We start from the raw sequence: 25,413 nt of genomic DNA, 5'->3' as shown, positions 1-25,413 counted from the left end.
TCTGATGGTGGAAATTTTAGAAAGAAAATCTACTCAAGTGTTTTAAGAGGAGGAAGACTCAGCTTTTATTAAACCACCAATAATTAATACCATTAATACCCATTTGTGATCAGGTGGGGCCCTCCAGTGGAAATGAAACAAACTGCAAGTACTGGACTGCTGGAGCTTGTGTGATCACTCTGCTGACAGGAGGCTGCGACAGACCGCTGCAGTGCTTCTGTTTATTCAGTCGGGAAACATTATAGTAATAGAACGTGTCATCCATGACACTACGATCAGTCACACGTCCTCCGTGAAATAGAAGTTTTAGTCCTTTCCTTGTTGAGAGATCTTTACATCTCTGATAATCAGAGAAAATGATCAGATCAAGGCAGAAGCACTAAAAACTAAAATACCAACGTACGTAGTGAATACAGCTCCTGTTGTTGAGCAAGTACAACAGATCACGTTTAACAAAGACAGCTTAGTTTGGAGGATTGGCGATTTCTTATAAGGTACACTTGAGGCTGATGGAAGTGTCGTTCTTTTTGCTGGTGCTTGGTACCAAATCAAATTTTTGGACAGATTTTTGACACTGTATGAAAACTTAAGGAATGATCAAAGCTTGTAGATCCCATCCTGAGGGATGGACTGATGAAGACTCGTCCAAAATGTCACAGTAATCCATCAACCCAGCAGTTGTTGAACCAATTCCTGATGAAGACAGTGCATAGTAAACATTTGAATTCAATACATGTAAAAAGGATGTCTAAGGTCAACAAATGATTTCAAACTCAGACAAACATTTGACTCAATTTTTAAAAAACTCTTTTTTTGTACAATAATTTTGTCTTGGAAGAAGCACACGGGCGACTGTTTTACAATGATGGTAAATTAATACAGTAATGACGCTGGAATATATTTGTGTGTCGGGGAAGAGGTCAGAGATGTCTGGGTGGTGAACAGCCTGCAGCGAGGACTCAGCAGCAGTTCACAGTTTCAGCTCCAGCCTGGATTTAAACCTCGAGTGAAAGAGCTCCTTTCATGAAGCAGGACTTCATTTCACCTTTGGAGGCGTGTAGTGGATTCTGCACCTTTCGTTGAAAACCTGAACCGAGGAAACGTCAGTAAGTAACACACGATAACGACGGCTCATTTATGTGTGACTGTAGGACGAGTCAGTGATGAGAACAGCGAGCAAACTGTACCTTCAGACTTCTGTCATTTACAACTTCTTCAACGTTCAGCTCTGACTGCATCAGCTTTAACTGGGGACAGGAAAAAAAAAAAACAAAGTACTTCTATTATTATTTTGCTCTAATAAGATAACAGGGTCTGTTTATTCTAATTCTTTTAAAAAAAGAGAAGGATTATATTTCCTCAGTGGTTACTTGATGCATTTAGCCCTGCAGGTTCAGTCAGCTGCAGCAGGTTTCCTCTATATTTTCAAATTTCAAGCTTTTTTCAAGTTTAAGATATTTGTTTACATTTCATTTATGATCCTCACAGCACAGAAAAACTAAATTAAACGCATCCACAGTGGATTCAGTGGAGATAGCTGCTAAACCTACAACAACAATGAAGCAACAGAAAGCAACATATCCTTATTTGTATTCGTTTTAATGGGCAAAAACTGCAGAAACACAGAATCCTACATCTCCCATAATGCAACTGAACAGCTATAGACAGATTTAAAGAAAAAATGACAAGAAAACTACATTATGTAAAAAAAAAAAAAAAACATGGAATTTTTATAGACAGGACTTACTTTGGTTTGCTCCTTCCTGAGCTGTTTGATTAGTGCCATGTTTTCATTGTCTTTTGCTCTTTGCTCACGCAGCTGTCCCACCACCTCTGATGTTTGAGCTATACAAGCCTTGATAGCTTTGTCTCTGCTAAGATGAGCCTCCATCATCTGTGAGAAAACAGAAATACACACGCACACATGAGATTAATATTTCTGCATGCCTTCACAGACTTCATGCCAGCTTTCTTGTCTGTTCAGACTCTTATGGCTCCTGCAGCGAAGACTTTGGAGGACAACAGCTGATTCTCACACAAGACAATTATTCAGATATGGATGACGCTGCGAAACATGGACCAATTCTGAAACAGGGATGCTTCACACACATATACCCGGCAGCACAGCATTTCCAAAGTAAGCAACTATGACTAGTTCAGCATGCGACCAGATGTGGATTATGACATCAAGCTCTCTTCCTGAGTTTTATGGCACTGAACGCTGGTCTGTGTAGACCCTTATTTTGCCATATTGTTTGTGATCTTTTACTTCTTTGAATACAAAAATGTCATTAGTTGACCAAAATTTGGAAACTGTCATAATTAGAGTATGAATTCTTGAGTTTTGTTAAGCCACAGTAACCTTTGGCTTATCACCACATGTGCATTAGAGGGCCACACCTCCCTCAGCGTCATTTTACTTCACTGGAGTTCTTCAGGTGCTTGCTCACAGGGGATCGTCTGATTACTGAGGTTTTCCCTAATATTGTGGTGTCTTTACCTTGAGGTGAACGCTGTTTTTTGAAATGAAACTGAACTTAAATGAAAGACTGAATTTGAATCAGTTCATCCCTGACTCTATGTGAAGATTTAAGGCAAGTTTAAAGAGGCTGCTTGAAATTGTTTCTCAGACACTTGATGTTAGACTGACTTCTTAACAGGTCCCCTCTGCACCTCTCCCTGCCATTGCGTTACATAACCAAACTCCCAGGTGTTATGTTCACTGTTTAAAATATGCCATTTATTTATTCTTTATTGTTGTGGTAACGTTTTTGTTGTTTGTGTGGCAATGACAACAATGGGAATTTGAATTCACAACGTGGTGAGACCTGGTGGTCACACTCACAGATTCATAGAGCTGTTTGCAGGTTTGTGTGGCATCCACTTTGCCTGAGAAGGAGACTGTGGGCACGGTGGTGTTCAGGGCATGGACAATGCGGTCGTCTATAGTGCGCATCACCTTCAGTACCTCCTGAAATAACACACAGAAGTACACAAAAAGAGTCAGCAGTTTTACTTCAACTAAAACTAAATACATTTGTAACACGATATGCTGTCTTTTGTCTCATTAAGATGGAATCAGATTTAAATCTGATACAACTGTACCCCCCACCCAAAAATGGTGGTTCAAAACACGTTGCTTCCTTAAGGAAATAAGTTTATGTATCGTGTTTATAACAGAGGGCAAGATGGCAGGCAAGATTAACAAGGCTCATTTAGCAGCTGATATACTTTTAAGGAGGGATCCAAACATCTTTAGCCTTCTACCATGAGAGAAATACATGTTTAATATAAATTTGAACCTGTTGAACTGAATTTACATATTTGTTCAGCAAAAAGGTAAAGGGTTAATGTAATATTCTGTGCTCACAATGCTCTGTTTCCACCGCTTTCCTTATATGGTCATCTGCTATAGGAACAGCATGGCAAAGTGTAGACAGTGGGGTGGGGGGATTGCATCAGCTCTAGGAACACACTAATAGGCTGCTATTGGTTGTTGTTTATTTTCTTAACTGTGGTTTAGATGCTTTGCTCGCCAAACAAACAAACTGACAGCATGAATGATCATCTCCAAAACCACCAAGAAAAAGAAGCCAAACTTCTAAATCTTCAAATTTAATGTTAGAATAAGAGGCAAGCTTACATGTAACTAAGAACAGGGCTTTCCCCCCTTAATTTCTACAAGCTAACTCTACTTCTACATATGGTTTACTCATAAAAAGTAAAATAGCTTTGGTCTGTACCCTCCGTACTCTGAGAGGACTTCTGAGTGAAAGAATCTGAAATATGTACTTTTTTTTGTCAGCAGTAATGCATGAGGCTCTTTTTTAATCAGATACAGCTGTGTGTATTCTGGCATCCGCACATAAAAAGATAAGCGCTGCCCTTCTGCTGGCTTGCAAAAGCTGACCAATCAGAAGAAAGAGTGCTTTTGCCGCCTGGAGATAGGCGCTAAAATGACTTTCCAAAGCCTCATAAACAGCCTATATGGAATAAATAAATGTACGTGTGTTAGTTATGAATTATGCAAAGCGAGTTCAGTGAGGTTCTAGCATAAAAATATAAATCTACAAAATAACACAATATACCAAACCATGACATCTATAAGTAGATTATGCCAGTTTAAAGAGTCAGTTATTAAAGGCTGCATGGGTATGTTGATCCACATACTGAAAGCTCTGAGTACTGTGCCTCCTTGAACTCGTGCAGGTCTTTAGTAATCAGGAGGGTCACCAATTCATTGGCTCTCGCACAAAATAAACAGCGCGGCAAATGAATTGCGGGGGAGGCGGTGATTCGACTGGCCGTCGGTGCGTGATCGGCCTGCACGGATCAATTAATCAGTCGTTAACGTTACCTGAAACATTGAATAGTCCTCACAGTTTAAACTTCCACCGGGCGCCGCCATAGTGGACTGCACGGGTCCTTCACCAGGATCACTGGTGGTGGAGGTGGCTGTCCAAGAAAGTGCCTGCACGGAAAGGCTTTAATAATGCCTAAATGCTATTTATTTGTTTTTGCCGCATTCACAAATTAACATCTGCCGCACGTATTAACGCAAAGTGAATATATTAAAATAGATAAAAGTGCAACTATAGTGAATAGCGCCATTTATACTAATACATTTTCCACTTGTTCTTCTCAACTTTAGCTTAACTCCCAGCAGCCCTGTTTGAGACTCCTAATAATTCAACCACAACCTAGCGAAAGCAAAGACCCAACCACAGCCACAGGGCTGTCACTACCCGATCCGTATGGACGCTGTCCAAATGGCATAAATACGGGCCCTAGCTTGTTTCTTTTGATCAGTCACAGGACACAGCGTCCTATCTGACGGTCCTGTTAGCTGTTTGACTTTCAGCAGCTGAGGAGGGACTGACAGATTTCCAGCGCACTTAAATGGCTTTTTAGAAACACTGGACTTTGTGTATTCAATCAGCAAAAGCATGAATTTCATCAGATCCCGCCTTTCCATCGGCAGCCTCCTCGGTTCGTATAGCTAACTTGAATTTCTGTGTTTTCGTTGCGTAATAAGTCGCTTGAATACTCTCTAATCCGATGCTTGTTGATGTTATTTGTTTTTAAATCAGCTGTGAGTGAGTTCTGTACTCTGTTATAAATACATGTTTGATGCTTTTTCGACGTCTTGCATTTAATGAAATGGTGTTTGTGCTTGTGGCAGTAAAGGCAGTTTGTGTAAATTGGTGCGTGGTGTCTCGGTAAATTAACACTTGGCCTAGTTAACTTGTTTTATTATCATTATACGCTATTCAGTCCTGGTTAACCAGGCACTCCTGCTTGGTATGAACAGTGTCTATAATTGAAGATATTCGTAGTCGTGGTTTGTTTCTTTGTTTGTAAGTAAAATTAAACAGTTGTCAGTTTTAGTCCCTTCAGGTGTGATGATTTCTGTTTTCGTCATGTAGTACTCACTTGTGTCCAATTTAGGGCTTTAGATATAGATACTTTATTGAGCCCACAAGGAAAATTGTTTTTGTATCAGGAGGATAAAGAATAACGGTATATAATAAATACACAACTTAAAGTGCTATGATGTAATTTCCCCATGGGGATCAATAAAGTATCTATTATTATTATTATTATTATTATTATTATTATTATTATTATTATTATGTGTGTGTATAAATACAATTGTGTGATTGATTGATAGCTATCACGCGATTGTAAAAATAAATTAATAAAATGAGATTAAGTTGGGGTAAACGGTAATCCTTTGATTTCGCATGAAGAGATTTTCCCCAGCGTAATTTTATTTTGAGCCTTTTAAGGGCTGTTCTAAAATTTGTAATGTTAATGTAAACGTTACTAATTTTCTTGTTTAACGTTTAATTTCTTTTTTTCAGTAGCATCAGCTAGTTCTATCGTCACTGTGACTTCCTGCTTTACTCGATGTGATACTAGTTCTGTATCTAAACAGGTCAGAGGAGACATGTCATTCAGACATGGAGCCACAGAGGGATGTGCAATAAACTGCAGGGGACCAAAGCGGAGTCCCCACCTGCAGCACCAGCACATGGTAGGGTTTGAACAACAGATGAGCTCAAAAGTCATCATAAGACAATGCACAATATTTACTGATAAACCTGAAAAAACTAAATACCAGCTTCTAAATTTGAATTTGAACTTCTAGGTTTTCATATAAATGTGTGGCATGACTTTAATGTGGAAAATGCTACACTCATAGTGATGTAAGAGTATTCTAAAAATGTTGACTTTGTGCATTACAGGGTATTTGTGATGGCTAAGTATGTGACTTTTTTTAAATCCCAAAAGACTAAGAGGGACACAGGAAGTGAGGTCGCAGTCTGCAGGTCATGATGTGAATCTCTGGCTTTTTGTTCAGGAAGCACGCAGGATTCATTATAATGCATGCTTTGTTAATTCACACAGAGCCGCGTCCCGCATTCAGACTCCCAGGCTACAGGCCCTCAGATATGGACAAGAAGATGCTGATCTGGTCAGGGCGCTTCAAGTCAGCAGACCAGATACCAGAGACTGTGTCGTAAGTAGCCTTTTCCTGTTTATACCAGACCTTCCGGCACACCGCAGTCCCACTGCCTCTGTCACATTCAGTTAAGTTACATCACAAGAACAGGGCTAATTAACAGGATGAGCAGCGGCACAGCGTGTAGCTGGTCCTCAGACAGCTGCAGTTCAAACAAGCCTTCTATTGGTGACTGGAGAGGATTATCTTGGCATCGGGGTGGAGATCACATCTGATCTGCTGCTGCGATGTAAAAACCTGCATGGCAAGCTTATAAACAGAAGCCCTCCTATGTCATGTACTCAAAAGCCCCAGTATCCAAAACAAAGCAAAATGTGTGAAGGACCCAAGAGACTATCTGCTGACAGTCACCAATGCTGCTATAACTGGAACAAAAGGCCCCGTAAATATCATGCTGCTGCGCTGATCTTCAATAACAATAACAAGATTAAATGCTGAAGTCTTATGTTTCAAGCCTTCTTTTGAGCCAAGAAAACATTTCCTAATGAGTGTTCATGTGTACATGTGCTTCTTCTACAGGTTTGAGATGATTGATGCTGCCAGAAACAAAATCCGAGTAAAGGCTGCCTACGTGATGATGGCTGCCACGATAGGAGCCTGTATGATTATGGTGTTTCTGGGCAAAAGGGTAAGAATAATGAATGAGTCTTGCATGAAACTTTTTTTTTTTTTTTCTCTTTTCAACGCCAGTAACTGTCAACAAGGACAGACATGTCATCACTGCTATCCAGTAATGTAAAAGAGCAGGTTTAAACCTGCCTGTTCACATAAACTCATCTACGTCATGTTATGAATAAACAGAGCAATGACTTGCAATTAAAAGTTTGGTCACAAAATGTCCCAAAGTTCCCAATGTGACATTTCAACCTATGTTTAAAAAAAAAAAAAAAAAAAAAAAAAAAGGATATCGAAGCGGAAAATGTATCACAATTAAGTCCCCTGCAAGAATTTTAATAATTAGTGAGTAATTCAATTCTCACTGCTTTGATTCATGCATTGCCTCTGCATTTTCATTCACATTTAAATAATGCCACATGTATTCTCCTGTTTTTCTGCAGGCTCTTGCCAGGAATGAGACCCTGACGGCACTAAACATTGAGAAGAAAGCCAGATGGAGAGAAGAACACCAGAAACTACGCGAAAGTGCCATTGCCCTGTCTGACAAGGCTCAGTGATGGAAGATGACTCATTCAGACACGCTCATTCTCGAAACCAAGTCAATAGCATCCCACTTTCTGTGTATACCACAACTTCTCCAGTCCCAACCTTTGGAGGTGTAGTGCAACCAAAAAAAAATCAGCAGTAAATTCTGAGTAGTGCCTTTGCAACAAGGAAATTGGCCTTAACAATAGTTTTGCAATAATTGAGTACCTGATGCAAAATGTATCTACTTAGTGAATGTATATAAATAACAGGGTTACAAAGTGGCACTTGATTAATGGCACAAGCCATTATTTTGGTAGTGGCATTTCATTGTCTCAGACCAGTGGAGGGTTTATTGCAGGAATGTGCAATTATGCCTTGTAAAAACATTGTCTTTCCCCTTTTTGTGGAACATTAAGTAGCTGATTGGATGTGACTTGTTCACCTGTGCAGTGGGCTGTCTGTCCTGATACCCCTCTAACTGGGCTTCTTATTTCACGGCCACTATGATGTGCTATCTGTGTTTGTATGTGGTGAGCACCAAAACTAGTTCAATAAAGCAGTGCTTCTATAAAAATGTGCAGTGTAATTTAATGACCCCTGGTTTGGGCACATGTGGGCACCTTCCAAGGCTTTTGGAAGGCTTATTTCAGGAAATATTCACCATTTGTGACCAATACCGCTTTTAATTTTCTTTTTCTTTTCTTTTTTTTTCTTTTTTTTTTTTTTTTTTGCAGCTATCTTTACTAAAGTTTTGGAGGGTAATTTGGATACTATGGTATATTTTCCCTGCAATATCGTCACGAACTATACTGCTCAAAACTTAAAGGACCACTTTTTAATCAGCGTATCGCTTGGTGAGAAAGATTTGATTGATCTCTCCTGGCTTACCTCTCATTATATCGGCTGGGTGGTAAAAGGTCTTATCTATCATCATGGGTGAAATGATACAGAGTCCTATAATATAGTTTAGCTGTATGTGCTTTTGCCAATAGTAAATCTTTGATTAACAAAAGTTGGAGCAATGAAATTATTCTACCACCTGCCTTTATCTTTTACTGCTGTGTGTGTGTGTGCGTGCTGTGGTGGTTCTTACACATGCAGGGTATGTAAACGTGGCACACGGCTAGGATGACTAAGCACTGAGTGAGGTTAAGTGTTTTGTTTTTGTTGTTTTGGTTTTTTTTTGATAATTTTTGACTGTTTCTCTGCTTATTTTCCTGTGTTAGATCATAAATTCAACAGGATTTTGGCCTCTGCTTCTCTCCCATTGGGTTACATATCTACACAGAAGAGAAGTGCGTCAGTGGCCAAGGTGTGGTCATTCTCTCCAATCTCGGTCAAAGATTAGAACTAGATCAACATTAGCTCAGAATAGGTCATTAAGATAGGTCGTGCTTGGCTTTGCTTCTGCTAAATTGCTTTAATAAAATATCCTACATTCAAAAACCCTAAATTGTGGACATTCCCTTTTTAATAATTGTGAGTAAAGGTAAAAACCCGAGTTTTAATGTTCATTGTCAGTACTGTTAGCATGAGGTGATACCTGGACCTTAGAGGGGCTGCACAGGTAGTCCAACTCCAGGATGCTGTCAGCGCCTACACTGGTACCGTGGATCCTGGTTTCACCCTGGTGCATAACAACACCTGGATTCATGAGGCGAGAGCATACAGGCAGTTCCTAGTGGATGAACGTTCAACCTTAAGAGTATTTAAAACAGATTTACAACCAAAAACTACTGTCACTCAGCACAAATTAGGAAATGTCTGTGATGCACCCATCCAGTGTAAAGTCCTTAAACAACTTTGTACTCCACTTGCATCCAAACGTAATCCTTCCTGGCTCTGAAAACACATGGAAGCAGCCAAAATATTAATAAAAGTAAAGCTTTACAAAATAGCTGCTTTCCGAAGCTGCATCCTTTAGGGGTTACCACAGCAGATCATCTGCCTACATCTCACCCCATCGATTAGCATCCTTTTTGGTCCTCCTTCATTACAACCATAAATCTTTCTATGGTCTTCCTCTTTTGCCTGTCAGCTCCATATCCATTCACCATCCCTGCTCTGCACATGTCCAAACCATCTCAGCCTTGCCTCCAAAACCCTTGACCCTTCTGATGTACTAATTTTTAATTTTGTCTATTCTGGTCCTAGCATCCTCAGCTCAACCACCTCCAGCTCAGTCTTCTGTCTATTGTCAGTACTACCATTTTCAAACCATACACAAGAGCAGGGTCTACTATTATCTTGTAGATCTTCTTTTTTACTCTCATCAAACGCTCATCTCCACCCACTCAACCCCGCCTGCACTGTCTTCTGTTTTGAATGGTTGAATCCACCTTCACTACCTTTCCACCCATCGCCCTCTCACAGCCACAGATGCATGGATTCTGTGTGGCTCCTACTGACTTTAACCGTGCAATCAGAGTGATGTCACGGTGGCTTCAGCTATCTTTTAGCAGTTATGATTCTAACATGCTTTGATATAATGACACGGAAAATAATTAGTTGCTACCTTAAACTGAAGGAAGCAAGTTAATAAAAATCTAATGAAAAAAAAAACAAAAAGACTCAGTGACTATAATGAAACCGATTAAACGTTGTAGTTCATGAAACGACTTTTATGCAAATGGCATAACAGGGGACAGATGCACAAACCCAGTACAACAAACAATAATGAACACGTAGAGCTGGTCATCTTTTGCTAAGATTTTGACAAAAATAAGCAATGTAAAGAGGACTTGGTAAACAAACATTCAGTTTTGCTAACTAAGGTGATCACCGGGGTTTTCAAGTTTTAATCTGGATTTTTCTTGAAATTATGTGGAAGGATTTCTGTAGAATAAGGATTATGGCACCATCAGCTACATGGCAGATGCTAAACCCCAAATTAAAAAAAACAAAATAAAACACTTTATTGAAAATAAGACCAACTGTGGGCCTAATAGCTGGCATACTGTATGTTTCTGATTTGGCATGATCAAATTAAAAAAAATACTACCTGAACACGTATTTGAACGTTATGTTTTACACAGCTAACAGCTAAACGGCCAATTTTCAAAATGCTGTCTGATTGGTAGAGGTTGCTTTGTTAGAATAAAAGTTCTTCTAGCTTTGCTGAGGCACCATGATCCTCGAAAGTGTGTGCTAACATTTTCAGTCCACAAACTGCTCGAGTCTCTCTGGTTAAGGGCAAAACAGTGTAAATCCTTGTCATACCAGGAGGGTGGGGGGGACAATGATAAAGACCACCTCTTTGCACCTCGCATTTTTAGGAGGGAAGAGCCGTGTCATTAACCAATTACATAGCTAATGTATAAACGGTGGTCTATTGTCAATGAGCAGGCATCAGTCCTGAACTAAAGTGCTGCAAAAGAAATGAAATTATGGTAATTAAAAAAAAAAAAATCCCCACTGGTCTGCTGCTGGACAGAAACCAGGGTTAAATAGTCTTTTTTGTCTTGTCCAAGTCTGTCCAGTTGTCTCAGTGCGTGGGAAGACTCAGATTCCCATGATTCCATGGGGTTAATTCACGTCACACCAGAAGGCAGCAGGCAGTCTAAACTCTTCGGGATGGAGCCTGTGCAGGTGGAATAGTCCCATTACTGGAAAGAGGAATGCGTGATATGAGATCCAGGTGGGAATGCAAGCAGCCTGATTTGTCACCGAGGAGCTCCAACCTTCAGCAATTTCTAAAATTGTCCATCTGCGATCGGAGAGCAACCTTCACTCTTGAGTCGTGCCTTTCGTAGTGGTCAGATCAGTCTTTATTTTGGAACTAGCCATGTGGCCCAGTGTGGGCATTTCAGTCCAGTGACCACAGTCGAGTGTGCGGTCAACGTCTCATGGTCAGTCCAGTGTTTAGGTTCATTATTCTCAATGTGGATTGGGGGGGGGGGGGGGGGGGGGGGTTGGTTGTATGTGTGTGTGTGTGTGTATATATATATAAAGAAATTGAAATCATGTCCATGTTTGTCTGTCTCGAGACTCATTAATGCTTCAATCAGACAAGCAGTGCAGCCCAAATACTACCACTGACTCAAGAGCTAGCAAAAGCCAATCCTACAGGACCACAAAGAGGTTCTTTTATTGGGGATAAGCTGAGGAAGAATTCTCCCCCCCCCCCCAAAAAAAAAGCAATAATGTGGGGATGGAGTTATAGGAAAAGTTTATAGCTGGAAATGTTGGGGCTTAACCACACAGGAGAGGTCCAGGTGCTGAGGGAAAAAATTAATTCAGCAAAAGACAGAATGAGTGAAACCTTGAACTGGCTGACAAGACTGCAGAATTCACCCGTGCTGGATGCATGAACAGAGTGTGCCCCTTTAATGGTATGCTTTTAATAATCATGATGATGATTAAACCTCTCAGACAATGAGAAGGGGAACGGGAGGGGGAGGCCGAGGTATGTCACCCTGGATCATGGCTGTAGGGATAGAGTGAGACGGGAGCAAAGGTGAGGATGAACGTGGAGCTCTGGGAAAAGGGAGGAATTAGCATTATAGCTGGAAGCCCTCCATCGGGGCCTCGCACTGCTGGAAGAGGAACTGCTGCTGCTGCAGGTCGACGGCTGGAGCCAAAGATGGATCCTCATCTTCAGTGTTGAAGTAGCGCTCAATCAGGTCAAAGGCTTTCTGGTAGATTTCCTGGTTCTCATGGCTCTGCAGGAACTCCAGTTTGTCCAGACCTGTAAAGATAAAAGGTGGAGAGTAGTGCTAAAATAGAGGAGGCACACTCCAGAAAATAAAAGATTAGCCAGTGACCAGGGTTGCTGACTAGTACCGTTACTTTCCTATTTCCTTCGTCCGGATTTAATTACTTACCATAGGCTTCCTCAATGAGTGCACAGTAGGGGTTGATGCCTCCTCCCCTCTTGGCCTCCAATTCTCCCAGTCGCAGGATGTTCTCCAGGCCATTTAGAGCCACCTGAACTATTTTGGAGTCCATGAGTGTGAGCAAGTCACACAGAGGTTTTATACACCCAAGTTCCACTAAGTGCCTGCAGATGGAAGCACACACACAGAGTAGACATTAATAGTCATCGAAGAAAAATACCTTTTTAAGACGCAACATATTAATCAGTGAACAACACAGTGCACTGAAAGAAATGCAGACATGCAAGGCTACAAGCTGAATGGCAACTTCCCTAATCCCTCTCCAAGTCACTGTCTTGAAAAATGATTCAAATAAACCTGTTTGAAGTCACATTTGCTACATATAATATTTAGATTTTATGCACTTTAAAGTATGAAAACAAAATAATAGTTTCGAGTCTTGAATGATACAACAATGAAAAACAGAAGTAGGTTTGTTTATAATAGAAGAGTCTGTATAATTTAAAATCAGTGGCATCAGTTGACTTCTTCACTCAAGACAAGTGTGACTATTATGGGTACACTGGCTGTATACTGTGCACAGTTTGTACCTGATTTGCTCTGCAGAACCCCCTGAGGTGGCATTGGTAATGGCCCACGCTGCCTCCTTCCTTGTGCGAAACTCTGCTACTTGCAGGATATTGATGAGCGGAGGCAGCAGACCTGCATCTATCACCATCTACAAGAAGTGGGAAACAATTTGTTAGCAGCTCCAATAGTTAGCTTTTCAATCTCAGGGAACAAAAAAAAGGAAGCTTTTTTTTCTAGCTTAGTCTGTAAGAATGCGCAGCACACCTGTATTTGTGCTCTGTTCCCTGCGGTGATGTTGGAGATTGTCCAACACGCTTCCTTCTTGATAGACTCCTTGGGACTGCTCAGAAGCTGAAGTAGAGACTGCAGTGCTGAACAGTTCAGAATCACCTAGAAAAATACCAAATGTTCACAGAGTCACAAAGAGCCATTGCCTTCTGCATAAACTTTTATCACATCTGTCTGTTGTGATGCAGCTACCACCTGTGTCTGTAAATCATCTCCAGTGACTATGTTTCCAACAGCCCGCAGTGCAGGAGAGACCACCTTATAATCCACGTGTCTGGAACAAAAAGCAAAGTCTTAGTGTGAGATGATACAGTTTTTTCATCAAGTTTTAGAAATGTTAACCCTCCAGTTTTAGGATGGTAGCAATAATGTTAAACCACTATTTGTTGTTACTAGGTGACAAATTAAAAGGGAAAAAAAATGCAGTCTTACTAAGGTCAACATGTGCTGTCAGACCCGCTTAAATGCACCTTTGCACCCTTCCTCTACAACATAACCTAATTCTTCCAGATGTTTCAGTCCTGTTAATTTATAGCACCCATGTGTTACTTGTCACTTTATAGGTATTTAACTAGAGTCCCAAGTGTTTCGCATACACTTTGTAGAACGCCTCTGAAAATATCTGTGTGTGTGTTTGTTTTGGCTCTCACATCAGCAGTTCGACGAGCCTGCGACAGACTCCCGAGTCAATAACAGCCTGAATTTTGTCATTTGGGCCATCTGATAGGTAGGAGAGCGCCCAGCATGCGTCAGCTAGGATGTCCGTATCGTTTACAAACAGCAGCCAAGACAGCACGCTGAGACACGGAGACACCTGCAAGAAACAAAGGGACACATTCAGCAGGTGTAACTGTTATCCAGTTTAGCATATTAGTATCTTCATATAGCCTGTGACCTTGAAATCTGAGATACGATGTGCCTTTAAGCAGTCTAAGAGGTGTGCAGTTACCATAGTGATGTGTTTATCTTGGCAAATTACCTTAGTGAAATCTGGAGGTGGGTTCTTTCCTCTGCACAGGTTTGAGAGCGCCCACACTGCGTTCCTCATCATTGTTAGACGATTCTGTTTGGCCAATAACCTGCAAGAGGAAAATTTGACGATCGCAATCAAAGTTGCTCTTTGTTTCCCCGTAGAGGAAACTTCAAAAGCAGAGAATGTAAGACTGAAGGGATACTTACTGCACCAGTGAGGGCAGTATGTTGCAGTCTATGACAAAGTCTCTGCATTCTGTGCTGTCTCCTGCTATGTTTCCCAAGGCCCACACCGCCTGAGGGGTGAAGGAATTATTCAAGTCAAACAATAAAAACAACATGAAAAACTACAATTTTAATCAGTTTAAATTTGACCTCAACAAGCTGCCAGAGGTCAGTAGACACCAGGAAAGGTAAAAATGAAGCCTCCTCACCTGTTCCTGTACGTCCTCAAAATCCGAGCTGAGCATCTCTATGAATATAGGCACAGCTCCTGCCTGGATGACCACCCGTGTCTGGTGAGACGTACCTGAAGCAATGTTGGTCAATACCCACGCAGCCTCAAACTACAATCATATTCAAAATATATGAAGAAAGTTAGTGCACTGAACTCACAACACATGCAACTTTTTAGATACGATGGTGAAACAGGAAGAGAGCACATTACAAACAAACATGAGGGGGGAAAAAAAACAAAAATCTACAAGCTTCAAATATAATCTAAAATTAGTTTTCTAGGAAAACGTACCTGCAATGTGCAGTTTTCTCTTCTTTTCAGGAACTCAACAAAGCGCTCCACCACCCCTTGAGTGGCAATGACTTCATCAATAGGTGGGTTGGGTTCTGCGTGTGAGGGAGGGTGAGGTGACGTAGAAACAATTAATACAGGCACACTTAACAGCATTACACCCCATGTAACATTCACTCCAGCCACACTGATATTGTGTAGTTCTGAATTTTAGGCAGTAGTTAACTGTGAGACAGAGTGGCAGATTATGCAGCTCAAAACAATGCTTTTGTCCTTGCACTGGGCCTCAACCAGTCATTATCCTTCCCTTGTAAGACATACTGAAACAAATGCAAAGACAGGAGTGGCTGTAATGGGCAAAGTTAGAGTCCTGCTTACCTTTAGAAAGTAGTTTCCTAAAGCGCTGAGTACCTATTAGCTGCTGCTCAGGAGAGCTGGAGAAAATCATTTGAATCATGTCTTCAGAGATCACCCCACCCTGTGTGCACAACAATGGGGATTTTTTTAAAAACACATGAATTGCTGTCACAGCCGACTTGATGTGTGCAGTGAGTGATGACATCTCATACACCTGGATATCAGGAATCTTTTTGGTACAATGAATTTTGTCAGTTGACAAGAGGGAAGCGTATCTACACTTTTGAATGTTTCACTTTTATTTTTGCCACTTGGAGCAGGGAGTCTGCTCAGTGGTGCTGAGAAAGCTGTAACTCACTCCTCTTAAACATGCTTAGAAACAGTGCTCTTACTGATTAGAACTAAATGCATCACATAGGAATTTATGCAAATTACAGTTTGTGTGATAAAATGTAACTTTGCACACATCATTGTGGTCTGGTGAGGCGACAAACACACTGCACGGTGTGTGAAAGATTCAACATGCTATTTGTGTGGCTCACTACGTGTCAATGTCACTGCATGCATCAAAACTTGTGCAGTTTAGAACATGATACAGAAAAGCTCCTCTACAGCCTCCAGCCTGAGTTTTACAGAAGAATGACCCAAATATTAATTTAAACATAAAGCCAAGATTTTTAGATGCCATCTGATTACCAGAAATGAGTGTATGTGTGACAGAGCAGACATATGAATGCCTTCTCACCATGAGTGGGTCCATGTTGTTGGCCTGGGACTCCAGATAGCCGCTATCAGCCATCCCATCCTCATCCAGGATGCCATCATCCTCCACAGTGGCAACATTTCTTCTCTTAAAAAGCTGCAACAGAAGGACAAATATGCATTTCCCTTCCAAAACTAAATTGCTACAAACAAAGCATGGCCTCAAGTTTACTCCAAACACTGTCAGCATGTAATTTCAGGATCATTACGACGGTTTTAGTTGTACAGTATAACACATTGCTTACTTGCTCATCCTTCTTCTGTTTACGGAGCTGCAGGCCTTCCTCTTCCCTCCTCCTTCTCATCTCATCTGTGTTGAGAGACTTATTCTTGTAGCTTTTGAGGCGTGCATTGTCCTTACCCTGACTCATTGTGCAGCCTGAGAAGAGTAGGAAGTCTATTATTTGGATATGCTTTGGAGCAAATCTTTCAAAGTTCCCAACTGAGAAACAAACCCTCTGTTTTTTTCTTTTTTATTAAAACACCTCCAACTGTACTGCAAAGACTAGCAAGACAGACACCAACTAACGTAGCCAACGCTGGCATAGCTACCGGTGTGTATCATTCCTCTCAAAAAAGATTGTTCAACAAACAGGGTCATGTAAGGATAGCAGCTAGCCTATTAGCTTCCCGTGGCTTGATGCTGCGTGGAAAGAAAGCATCATTTTACCATCTACTGATCGGGGTCCAGTATTTCCGTTGTCAACTCACAACTCGGACAAGCACAAGGAAAACCTAAAAGCACAAGTCCCCCGGGAGGGTACACTTGATCAGCTGGCTAATGTCAACGCCGCTCTTAGCCTCCTCTACTATCGAAAGCTAGCTGGCAGCCAGCGGCTAACTGCTGTAGCTAACGTTAGCTTAGTACCAAAATCCAACATTAACGTTAGCGCAAACGACAGACCACCGTCTCAGACAGTAAGAATTCATTTAACTTTTCATTATGAATCGCTGCCACACGTACACAGCTAAAAATGTAAACGTTTTTCGTTATCTAACCTGTCAGATTGGGCTCCGTAATCCCCTTATTCGCTAGGCCACCGTTTGAACAGCCGTCGCCGGTATGCTAGTGCGCACGCGTCCAACTAAACGCAAATGACCCACAACTCCCCCGCACGTATCTAAGCTCCGCCCCCTCCTACGCCTCTTTTTCCCCCTTCTTTTTGCTTTGTCAATAAACAGAAATGTGACTTTTGCTTCATAAACAGTTTGACAAACAAGCGGTGCCTGCAGGGTTTATATTCATGGTATAACCGGCATACACACAGCCTCACTTCGTGTGTGATTGTGCAGGAAATACAACTGTGCGCTCAGCTTCGAAAAAGGACCGCATCTATCCATTTATCCTCATACCTCACCTCTATGTATGCGCTCTCTATAAGCGCAGGTGCGGCTCTTGGATGTGACACATCTCTAATGTAGTCTAGACGCTCCGGCGCCAGGGGTCATCGGGGGGACACACACACAAACAACAAGTAACACAACATGGACCATCATCATCCTCAGACACACACGCACACACATACACGGCCCATTGTCAGACACAAGCACATTAGAAGTACGAATAATAATAAAACTGTAAACAAGTGACAAAATAAGAAAAGACAAAGAAAAAAAAACGCAAACACATGCAAAACTAAGGGAAAGAATTGAGATTTGAACTTAACAGATTAAATCACATAATTCACTTTGAATTTAGTCTATCTATCTATCTATCTATCTATCTATCTATTAAACACTGTGTGTGTGTGTGTGTGTGTGTGTGTGTGTGTGTGTGTGTGTGTGTGTGTGTGTGTGTGAGAGAGAGAGAGAGAGAGAGAGAGAGAGATCGAGAGGGGATGAGAGGATAAAGGCCAACGCACTACGATAGAAAAAAAATGCATGAACTCTGCGTGACCCAACTATACCAAGACAGTTCACCTATTACGAGCCTTTAAAGTAAGCTTATTGCTAAATAGTCTTGATATTTAATCAACAGGTAAGGTAACCCCTGATTCTGTTCACATGGACGGAGTTTTTTCAGTGCTACATAGTCTCCACATCCCGGCTCTTATTATTTATTTTGCTGCGTTATTTTGCAAAATTATCTAATCTAAACATAAACTACATAAATGAGTGCGATGCAATATTTTGCTCTTGGTGTTTTCAGTCCTTTATGTCCATCTTATGTGTCATTTTTTTCTGTTATCAATCAACCAACCGATCATTCGATTAAAGGCCTGTCAACGGGCTTCGTAAAGGTTCTTATAAGGTCACCAGAAAGCTACATAAAAGACTGCACCTGCACCAAAGTTCTTTTTTTCTCTCTCTCTGCCTCCAAAAAACGTCGCCAGGCTGCATGCAATCTATAGGCTCCAAACATTGTTGCATTTTAAAACCATCTTCAGTGAGCTATAAATATGAGGCGCTCCAAACACACCCTCAGTTTTACTTCTGCCAAAAAATGACCACAATGCCGAGACGACTGGAGGTCCAGAGCTCGATCCTCACTGGTGGGGGCAGCTTTAACATGTGGCACGACTACATGAATCTGAGCCAAGTGTTCGAGAAACTGTGCAGCAACCGTGAGGTTGATAACCGAGACACCGAGCGTCCAAAGAAGGGACAAGCGCCCCCCTGGAGTAAGGTCCACACTTCCACTCGGGGGAAGAAATCCTCCAAAAACTCATCGCAGTTCAGTCCGACCAGCAGCGCGTCGGACACCAGCAGCAGCGCGTCATCCTCGGACTACTGCCGCTTCTGCAAGCAAAACGGGGAGACTCCGAGGGTGTACCGATCTCACAAGCTCAAATCAGACGACGGGAAAGTTTTCTGCCCCATCCTCCGGAACTACACTTGCCCGATCTGCGAAGCCACCGGTGACAGCGCTCACACACGCAGGTACTGCCCGCAGATGAAGTGGGAGGCGGCTGGGAGGATGCAGACAGGAGTCAAGTTCTGGTAGCTGCTGAAAACTGAAGCTGCGAGAAACTGTACATATTTACCGAACTGTTTGGGGTATGTGTTCGTGTTGGCAGAGACCGTTTCAGTTCCAAAGACTGTTTCAAGTTTGACTGTCAAACACTCCGCTGCAGTCTGCAGCAAGGAGCCCTCATCCATCACATCTGCGCTCGCCAGTACGCGCAGGCTCAACGGGAGAAATCTGCGCCAGCTTTGAGGGTGTCCCAAGTTCTGCCAGCAACTGAAAACTGAAGCTGCGAGAAACTGTACATATTTACCGAACTGTTTGGGGTATGTGTTCGTGTTGGCAGAGACCGTTTCAGTTCCAAAGACTGTTTCAAGTTTGACTGTCAAACACTCCGCTGCAGTCTGCAGCAAGGAGCCCTCATCCATCACATCTGTGGAGCCCCGAGCCGGGGTGAGCGCTCTCAAGTTTTGGAATAAAATTTAACTCTTTAAAGTCCTCGAGTGTTTATTGTTGTTGTTATTGTTGTTGTTGTTTAATATGATACAATTTCGGGGGTACTTCATAGGTCACAAGTGAAACTCTAAAGTGGCTAACCTTTCTGCGGAATTAAAAAGATTTCTAAAAATGTGCCCATAGTGTCAGTGCGCGAGTCTTTTAGTTAAAATGCAAATGCTATATTATCCCTCATGTCAAACAGATTATTCGACAAAAACATCAGTATTTTGTCTTTTTTTTGGTATTATAGAAAATTTTAACTCACATGTTACAGATGTACCTGAACTCACCAGAGAACTTGCGTCATAAAAAATAATTAAATTAAATTAAAAGTAACACTTCAAGGCAAAAGTGAAACGATTATGTGAAGTGAGAAATTGAATTAAGGTTCAATAGTTTTAGTTTCAAAATAGAGGAGCTGGGGAAATACAGTATACAAGGTCAAAACAGAGTTTGTACAATTCTAATGAGCGTCAAAGTTATAATTTAGTATGACCACCTTCATTCTTGAGTTTTCTTTGAAGAATAGGCGGTCATTCTTCTAGGGTTTTGCTGTTATGTGTGGACACAACACTGGTTCAGCACTTGTGTTTCGTACTTTCAAAACATGCGTAAATGATTCATAGGTCAGAGTTAAGTGGCTTAATAAAAAACAAAAGAGTCCTTTGAAAATGTTCAGGTACAAGAACTGGACTGAAAATGAATGAAAGAGCAGCAAATGTCCAAAGAAAAACTTACCTTTAGAAAGTAGTTTCCTAAAGCGCTGAGTACCTATTAGCTGCTGCTCAGGAGAGCTGGAGAAAATCATTTGAATCATGTCTTCAGAGATCACCCCACCCTGTGTGCACAACAATGGGGATTTTTTAAAAACATATGAATTGCTGTCACAGCCGACTTGATGTGTGCAGTGAGTGATGACATCTCATACGCCTGGATATCAGGAATCTTTTTGGTACAATGAATTTTGTCAGTTGACAAGAGGGAAGCGTATCTACACTTTTGAATGTTTCACTTTTATTTTTGCCACTTGGAGCAGGGAGTCTGCTCAGTGGTGCTGAGAAAGCTGTAGCTCACTCCTCTTAAACATGCTTAGAGACAGTGCTCTTACTGATTAGAACTAAATGCCTCACATAGGAATTTATGCAAATTACAGTTTGTGTGATAAAATGTAACTTTGCACACATCATTGTGGTCTGGTGAGGCGACAAACACACTGCACGGTGTGTGAAAGATTCAACATGCTATTTGTGTGGCTCACTACGTGTCAATGTCACTGCATGCATCAAAACTTGTGCTGTTTAGAACATGATACAGAAAAGCTCCTCTACAGCCTCCAGCCTGAGTTTTACAGAAGAATGACCCAAATATTCATTCAGACATAAAACCAAGATTTTTAGATGCCATCTGATTACCAGAAATGAGTGTATGTGTGACAGAGCAGACATATGAATATATATTAAGTTGATAAAATACAACAAAATCTGGCTCCTTGGAAGCGAAATATTAAGAAATGAGTCACTCAAGATGCTTGCACAGTGTTGTATATCAAGACAATTTAATTTCCTAATACAAGTTCTTAAAAATGTACATTTAAATACTTTTGCATACATTTAAAAATGCATTATAAAGCCTACATTTCTAAATATAAGCTTATCTGAATACAAATCCAGCACATAAATCTGAACATTATCGCAGGTTTTGAATCGATAACATGCAAACAAGCTTTTTTGTAAAAACTGTAAAACCCCCTGTTACGACCCGGCTCAAAAGCCGCAACATAAAAAAAGGAGATGAATAACAGAGTGTGGGTGAGAAGAGGTTTCATCCTAAAATGGAAAACCAGGTTGGCTAAAATGGCTGGTGCCACCAAGGCAAAGACTAGTGCACTGCCGGAAAGCTTGCCTCAGGTATGCTTTTATCCACACCTGACTAGGTGTGGCCAATTAGCACCAGCTGAAAACACTGAGACGATTAGAAGCTGCAGAGGGACGTAACACCCCCACAACAAACTGCCTTTAAATACGACATTACATACTTATTGAAATGTTAACATCATCAGAATCAGAATACTTTATTGATCCCTAACGGAAATTATTTCCTGTGTCGTTCAGTGGTGCTTTTTAGTAAGCTCAGTCTCAGTCTCGTCTGTTTTTTTCCCCTTAAGAATCCTCCAAAAAACAATGTTGGATATTCATTTCCAGATGGAAATGTATGAAAAAAGTGCAGTTAACCTACTTCCACTATCTTTAAATGCTCCACAGATGTATAAAAATATGTCCTAAAGACCAGAACTTTATATATTACAGATATCTTTTGTTGGATCACGTGATTCAAATAAGAAACAAAACAGCTGAAAGAAACGAAAATTGACCAAACAGGTGATCATAAACTTTTAACTCAGTGCAGCATTTTACATGTGTTTCTAGTAAAGTCTTGCTCTGATGTGGAGTGTGTGTGGCCTTCTGTGTATGTGCGTGATCATACATGACCTTCTGTTTTCATGTGCACTCCAGCTCTATATAATCCTAGCTGATTTATTTAGCCTGTCATTAGCAAACATATCATTGGCTCTTCTCATTTACCCGTAGAAGTTTTAGAATTGGGATACATAGATCTCCAGCTGGCAGCTACCCAACATTTCATAACTGTGAGGGTTAAGTTGCTTAAAGCTGATATAATCCTTTGGCTCTTCATTCCCTGGTCTCACCTGCTGCTGATACGAGTCTGCGATAAAAACTTGTTACTAAACACGACTGCTGGGGCAAAGTCCAGCTCTTATGTATGTTTAAAGTTATGGAAGATGGTTATAAAGCTGAGTGAGTTCGGCAACAGGATTGTTTTACCCCTTTTTTGTTCAGTTAATCAGCCGAAAACAGAGGACACGTGGAGGATGTCAAACGTGTACACGTGCTACAGGGCTATAAAAGCTCCACTGTTACAAAACCAGCTTCGTTTTATGTAAAAAAGAAAAGCCCACCCCACACAGCAGTCTTCCAGTGCTTTCAGTCAAGAAAAGACATTAAACGGTACGTCATGGCTTCTTCTGATTAGTGACATGTAATACTGATGGCAACTTGTTAATATGAAATTTAGAAACTTGTTATAATTTGTCTTCAATTATAATTCTTCTGTTTTATAGAAACTGGCTTACTAAAAATGGCAAAACACCACATCACTCTTGCCATTGCCATAGTGCTGGCAGTGATTTTCTACATCGTCACCATTGTGTTGTCTGCTCTGGCAGCGTTAGGAAAACGTAAGTCTGGCTTTTAATACTTTTAGAATTACGTTGTAACCTTTGAGCACTCTGTCTCTCTCTCTGATTTCTGTGTTTCTGCGCCACAGATCCATTTTTATCCACCACCGCAAACATTTCAGATGAGTTTGTGACCCAGATCACACCTTCAGGGTGGACTTTTACCATCTGGTCCATCATTTACATCTTTATGGGTTCAGGGGTGCTCTATGTCTTTGCAGGCATCTTTAGGAAGTAAGTTTTTTATTCTTGAGACAAATTTTTTCTTCTCCTATATGATGTTTGTTGAAGTCTACATTTACCTCTTTCTGCAGGAATGCCTATGGTTATGTCTACTGCAGCCCTGCAGTTTTGCCACACGGATTTTTTGTAACTTTTTGCTTAAATCTGGGCGTCAATATTGGATGGTTGCTCCTGTGGGACAGAAAGTGAGTGTGATGAGAGTTTTAAATGATATCATTAAAAAGCCATAGTATTGATTAATGTTTTTCCTTGCTGCATTAGAAAAGGGGGCGTATAAATGAGGGCTGGATATAGTGCTGATTAGTTAGGTTAGTCCACCTAAGCTGAGTAACCAAATGAAGCTGTGTTGAATCACATTGTCAGGCCCTCTTGGCCTAAATATGCAGATAAGATTGACCTGAAATCATGCAATAAATGGGAAAAATAAGTATGTCCATGCAAGAAGCATGTAAACACAGCTTCTAACATGCAGGTTAATTGTTTTCATTGTGGTCAAATTCTGTTTTTCATCCCTGCTCAAGGTACACACCTGCTGCGCTGGCTTTCCTCATCCTAATCGCTTTGACTAACTACGCTGTAATATACTTCTCCTGCCACGGTCTGCATAACTATGGAGCTTGGCTCAACAAATACCACAGAACAGACCTGTTGCTCCATCATCTGCTGGTTAGTATGGCACCTGATGTTTGCGTTTCTTTTTTTTTCATGTACATGGTTATAATCTCAGCATCTCTGTCTTTTGCTTTGTCTTCATTGCAGATTCAGAACGGCATTGCCATCTATGCAACGTGGACAACTATTGCCTCCCTGCTTAACCTGACCATTGTGCTGACGTATGATGCAAGCATGTCCCACGCTGACGGCGCCACTCTTGCTCTTTCTGTTTTGTCCATTGTGCTGATAGCGTGGTAAGTTGACAAACAGAGGAAACAACAAGGGCGACTTCTTTAGAAAAAATGGATCAATAAAAGGTGCCGTCTCTCTCACAGGTTCATCCTGGAAAACTCCATTCTTGAAAAATATGTGAGATTCATCTTCAGCATTTACCCCACTGTGATTTGGGCGCTGGCAGGGGTGTTCACCAAAAACTACAACACCGCAGCTCCTACCCGCAACAACATCTTTATCGGTGAGGATAAACCATCAACCGGTCTCAATGACACTATAGCACTGACTATAAATGATAACTTCATATGTGGATGCACACTGATGCCACGCTCTGATATTTTCTTTCCACTATAGCTGCCCTGCTGGGTGTAGCCTGTGCCCTGTGTGCCACTCGGATATGTTTGGTCATTTGGAGGCAAATGAAAAAGCCGCTTTACGAAGACGTAAACCCTGACAAAATGTCTCCGATGGAGATTTTAGAGAAGCAGAAAAAGATATTTAAGTGAGAGAGCGAGGAAAAGATTTGCAGTATGATTTCTGTATGATACCAGGGCTGTATTGTAAATGACTCCAGCCTCAGCTGAATATCATCAAGCCTCATAAAGTGATATATAAAGCTGAAGGTTCACACCTGTCAAAAAGTATAAACTGCAATAAAGTGTGTATTTCTGATTTCACCACATAAACATGAAAAATGTAGTTATGCTTTCATTTACTTTTCTTTCATAAGCTGTAAAAATAAACGTTAACACTGACTTTAATGGTGTCTTTTTTGAGTTATTTAACAGACAGCACATCTGTTCAATAAGAGAGAAGACAAAGCAATTCAGATTCATTAATAATGACAAGGATGGATGATAAGATTTAAAAAATGTCATTTTAACACATATGGTTATGTTTAATAAACACACACACACACACGCACACACACACACACACACACACACAATGGAGCTCTCGAGCTGATTGTTGATCAGCCTCATAAAAAAATCATCTTTATTGCATAAACTAAGAGCACACTGCACTTGTAAGTAAATGCATTACTATTTAGAGCGCTGTGGGAATAAAACCATTTAAGCGAATAAAAACGTGAACGGAGTCAACAAATGCACAAAGGTAACAAATCTCAGTTGTGTTCAAAGTTTACGATTATGTGTGTTTTCTGCTCCAGTCTGAGTCCGCTGGTTTTGTCACGTCAGTCTTAAGTCTTCAGAGCCAGCCTCTGTTGGTTGTACACCTTAATAATCTTTTAATGTATATTTTTAAACAAATTCCACTAAACAGCACAAGTTGCTGGTGGCAGACTGCATCTATATCTAGTTGCTGGGTGGATTTGTGTGGCTGCCTCCAAGATCTGTTGTTGTCTACTTACACAGATATGTGGATTATGCTCTTTACTTAGATTTAAAAAGCTGTACA

At 41.0% G+C, this 25,413-nt stretch overlaps 5 protein-coding genes across 5 annotated transcripts; 3 read left to right on the top strand and 2 right to left on the bottom strand.

Moving 5' to 3' along the window:
- Nucleotides 1-780: 780 nt before the first annotated feature.
- Nucleotides 781-4,552, bottom strand: mix23 (mitochondrial matrix import factor 23). Its single transcript, XM_082545507.1, has 5 exons — nt 4,358-4,552; nt 2,846-2,971; nt 1,748-1,894; nt 1,188-1,247; nt 781-1,087 (listed from the first exon to the last, which is right to left on the bottom strand). Exons 1-5 carry the CDS (start codon nt 4,406-4,408, stop codon nt 1,037-1,039), a joined length of 435 nt encoding a protein of 144 aa, XP_082401633.1. The 5' UTR covers nt 4,409-4,552; the 3' UTR covers nt 781-1,036.
- Nucleotides 4,553-4,726: 174 nt separating this feature from the next.
- On the top strand, nt 4,727-8,246 carry fam162a (family with sequence similarity 162 member A). The gene is made up of 5 exons (XM_082545506.1): nt 4,727-4,989; nt 5,939-6,037; nt 6,412-6,523; nt 7,046-7,154; nt 7,585-8,246. Exons 1-5 carry the CDS (start codon nt 4,947-4,949, stop codon nt 7,699-7,701), a joined length of 480 nt encoding a protein of 159 aa, XP_082401632.1. The 5' UTR covers nt 4,727-4,946; the 3' UTR covers nt 7,702-8,246.
- Nucleotides 8,247-10,278: 2,032 nt separating this feature from the next.
- kpna1 (karyopherin alpha 1 (importin alpha 5)) lies at nt 10,279-17,305 on the bottom strand. The gene is made up of 14 exons (XM_082546471.1): nt 17,204-17,305; nt 16,450-16,583; nt 16,188-16,301; nt 15,464-15,563; nt 15,086-15,180; nt 14,772-14,903; nt 14,545-14,633; nt 14,345-14,444; nt 14,016-14,179; nt 13,561-13,639; nt 13,342-13,467; nt 13,098-13,225; nt 12,496-12,671; nt 10,279-12,359 (listed from the first exon to the last, which is right to left on the bottom strand). Exons 2-14 carry the CDS (start codon nt 16,573-16,575, stop codon nt 12,172-12,174), a joined length of 1,617 nt encoding a protein of 538 aa, XP_082402597.1. The 5' UTR covers nt 16,576-16,583; nt 17,204-17,305; the 3' UTR covers nt 10,279-12,171.
- A 1,237-nt stretch (nt 17,306-18,542) lies between these two features.
- On the top strand, nt 18,543-19,576 carry LOC309713692 (nanos homolog 2-like; the record flags this gene model as incomplete). The annotated part of the gene is made up of 1 exon (XM_082545496.1): nt 18,543-19,576. The coding sequence occupies one exon, from the start codon at nt 18,543-18,545 to the stop codon at nt 19,146-19,148; it is 606 nt and encodes a 201-aa protein (XP_082401622.1). The 3' UTR covers nt 19,149-19,576.
- Nucleotides 19,577-22,344: 2,768 nt separating this feature from the next.
- On the top strand, nt 22,345-24,018 carry LOC309714603 (uncharacterized protein; the record flags this gene model as incomplete). The annotated part of the gene is made up of 6 exons (XM_082547150.1): nt 22,345-22,633; nt 22,747-22,863; nt 22,953-23,097; nt 23,178-23,291; nt 23,628-23,772; nt 23,866-24,018. The coding sequence occupies exons 2-6, from the start codon at nt 22,764-22,766 to the stop codon at nt 24,016-24,018; spliced, it is 657 nt and encodes a 218-aa protein (XP_082403276.1). The 5' UTR covers nt 22,345-22,633; nt 22,747-22,763.
- Between the last annotated feature and the right edge of the window lie 1,395 nt (nt 24,019-25,413).

This window comes from Aulonocara stuartgranti (assembly GCF_965226115.1).
Source record: "Aulonocara stuartgranti genome assembly, chromosome: 9".
NCBI classification, from domain to species: Eukaryota; Metazoa; Chordata; class Actinopteri; order Cichliformes; family Cichlidae; genus Aulonocara; species Aulonocara stuartgranti.
The sequence above is the reverse complement of the archived record's forward strand: the minus strand, read 5'-3'. Positions and strand labels throughout refer to the sequence as shown.

Bases quoted from the DNA above. Each gene is read 5' to 3' on its own strand.
- mix23 (XM_082545507.1), bottom strand. From the start codon at position 4,408: ATGGCGGCGCCCGGTGGAAGTTTAAACTGTGAGGACTATTCAATGTTT. The intron at 2,972-4,357 runs GTAACGTTAACG...GTGTTATTTCAG, and splicing joins AGGACTATTCAATGTTTCAG to GAGGTACTGAAGGTGATGCG. The intron at 1,088-1,187 runs GTACAGTTTGCT...TCCTCGGTTCAG, and splicing joins TAAATGACAGAAGTCTGAAG to GTTTTCAACGAAAGGTGCAG.
- fam162a (XM_082545506.1), top strand. From the start codon at position 4,947: ATGAATTTCATCAGATCCCGCCTTTCCATCGGCAGCCTCCTCG. The intron at 4,990-5,938 runs GTTCGTATAGCT...GTATCTAAACAG, and splicing joins TTCCATCGGCAGCCTCCTCG to GTCAGAGGAGACATGTCATT. The intron at 6,038-6,411 runs GTAGGGTTTGAA...TAATTCACACAG, and splicing joins ACCTGCAGCACCAGCACATG to AGCCGCGTCCCGCATTCAGA.
- kpna1 (XM_082546471.1), bottom strand. From the start codon at position 16,575: ATGAGTCAGGGTAAGGACAATGCACGCCTCAAAAGCTACAAGAATAAG. The intron at 15,564-16,187 runs GTGAGAAGGCAT...TTGTGCACACAG, and splicing joins ACAACATGGACCCACTCATG to GGTGGGGTGATCTCTGAAGA. The intron at 12,672-13,097 runs GTACAAACTGTG...TTCCATCTGCAG, and splicing joins GGTTCTGCAGAGCAAATCAG to GCACTTAGTGGAACTTGGGT.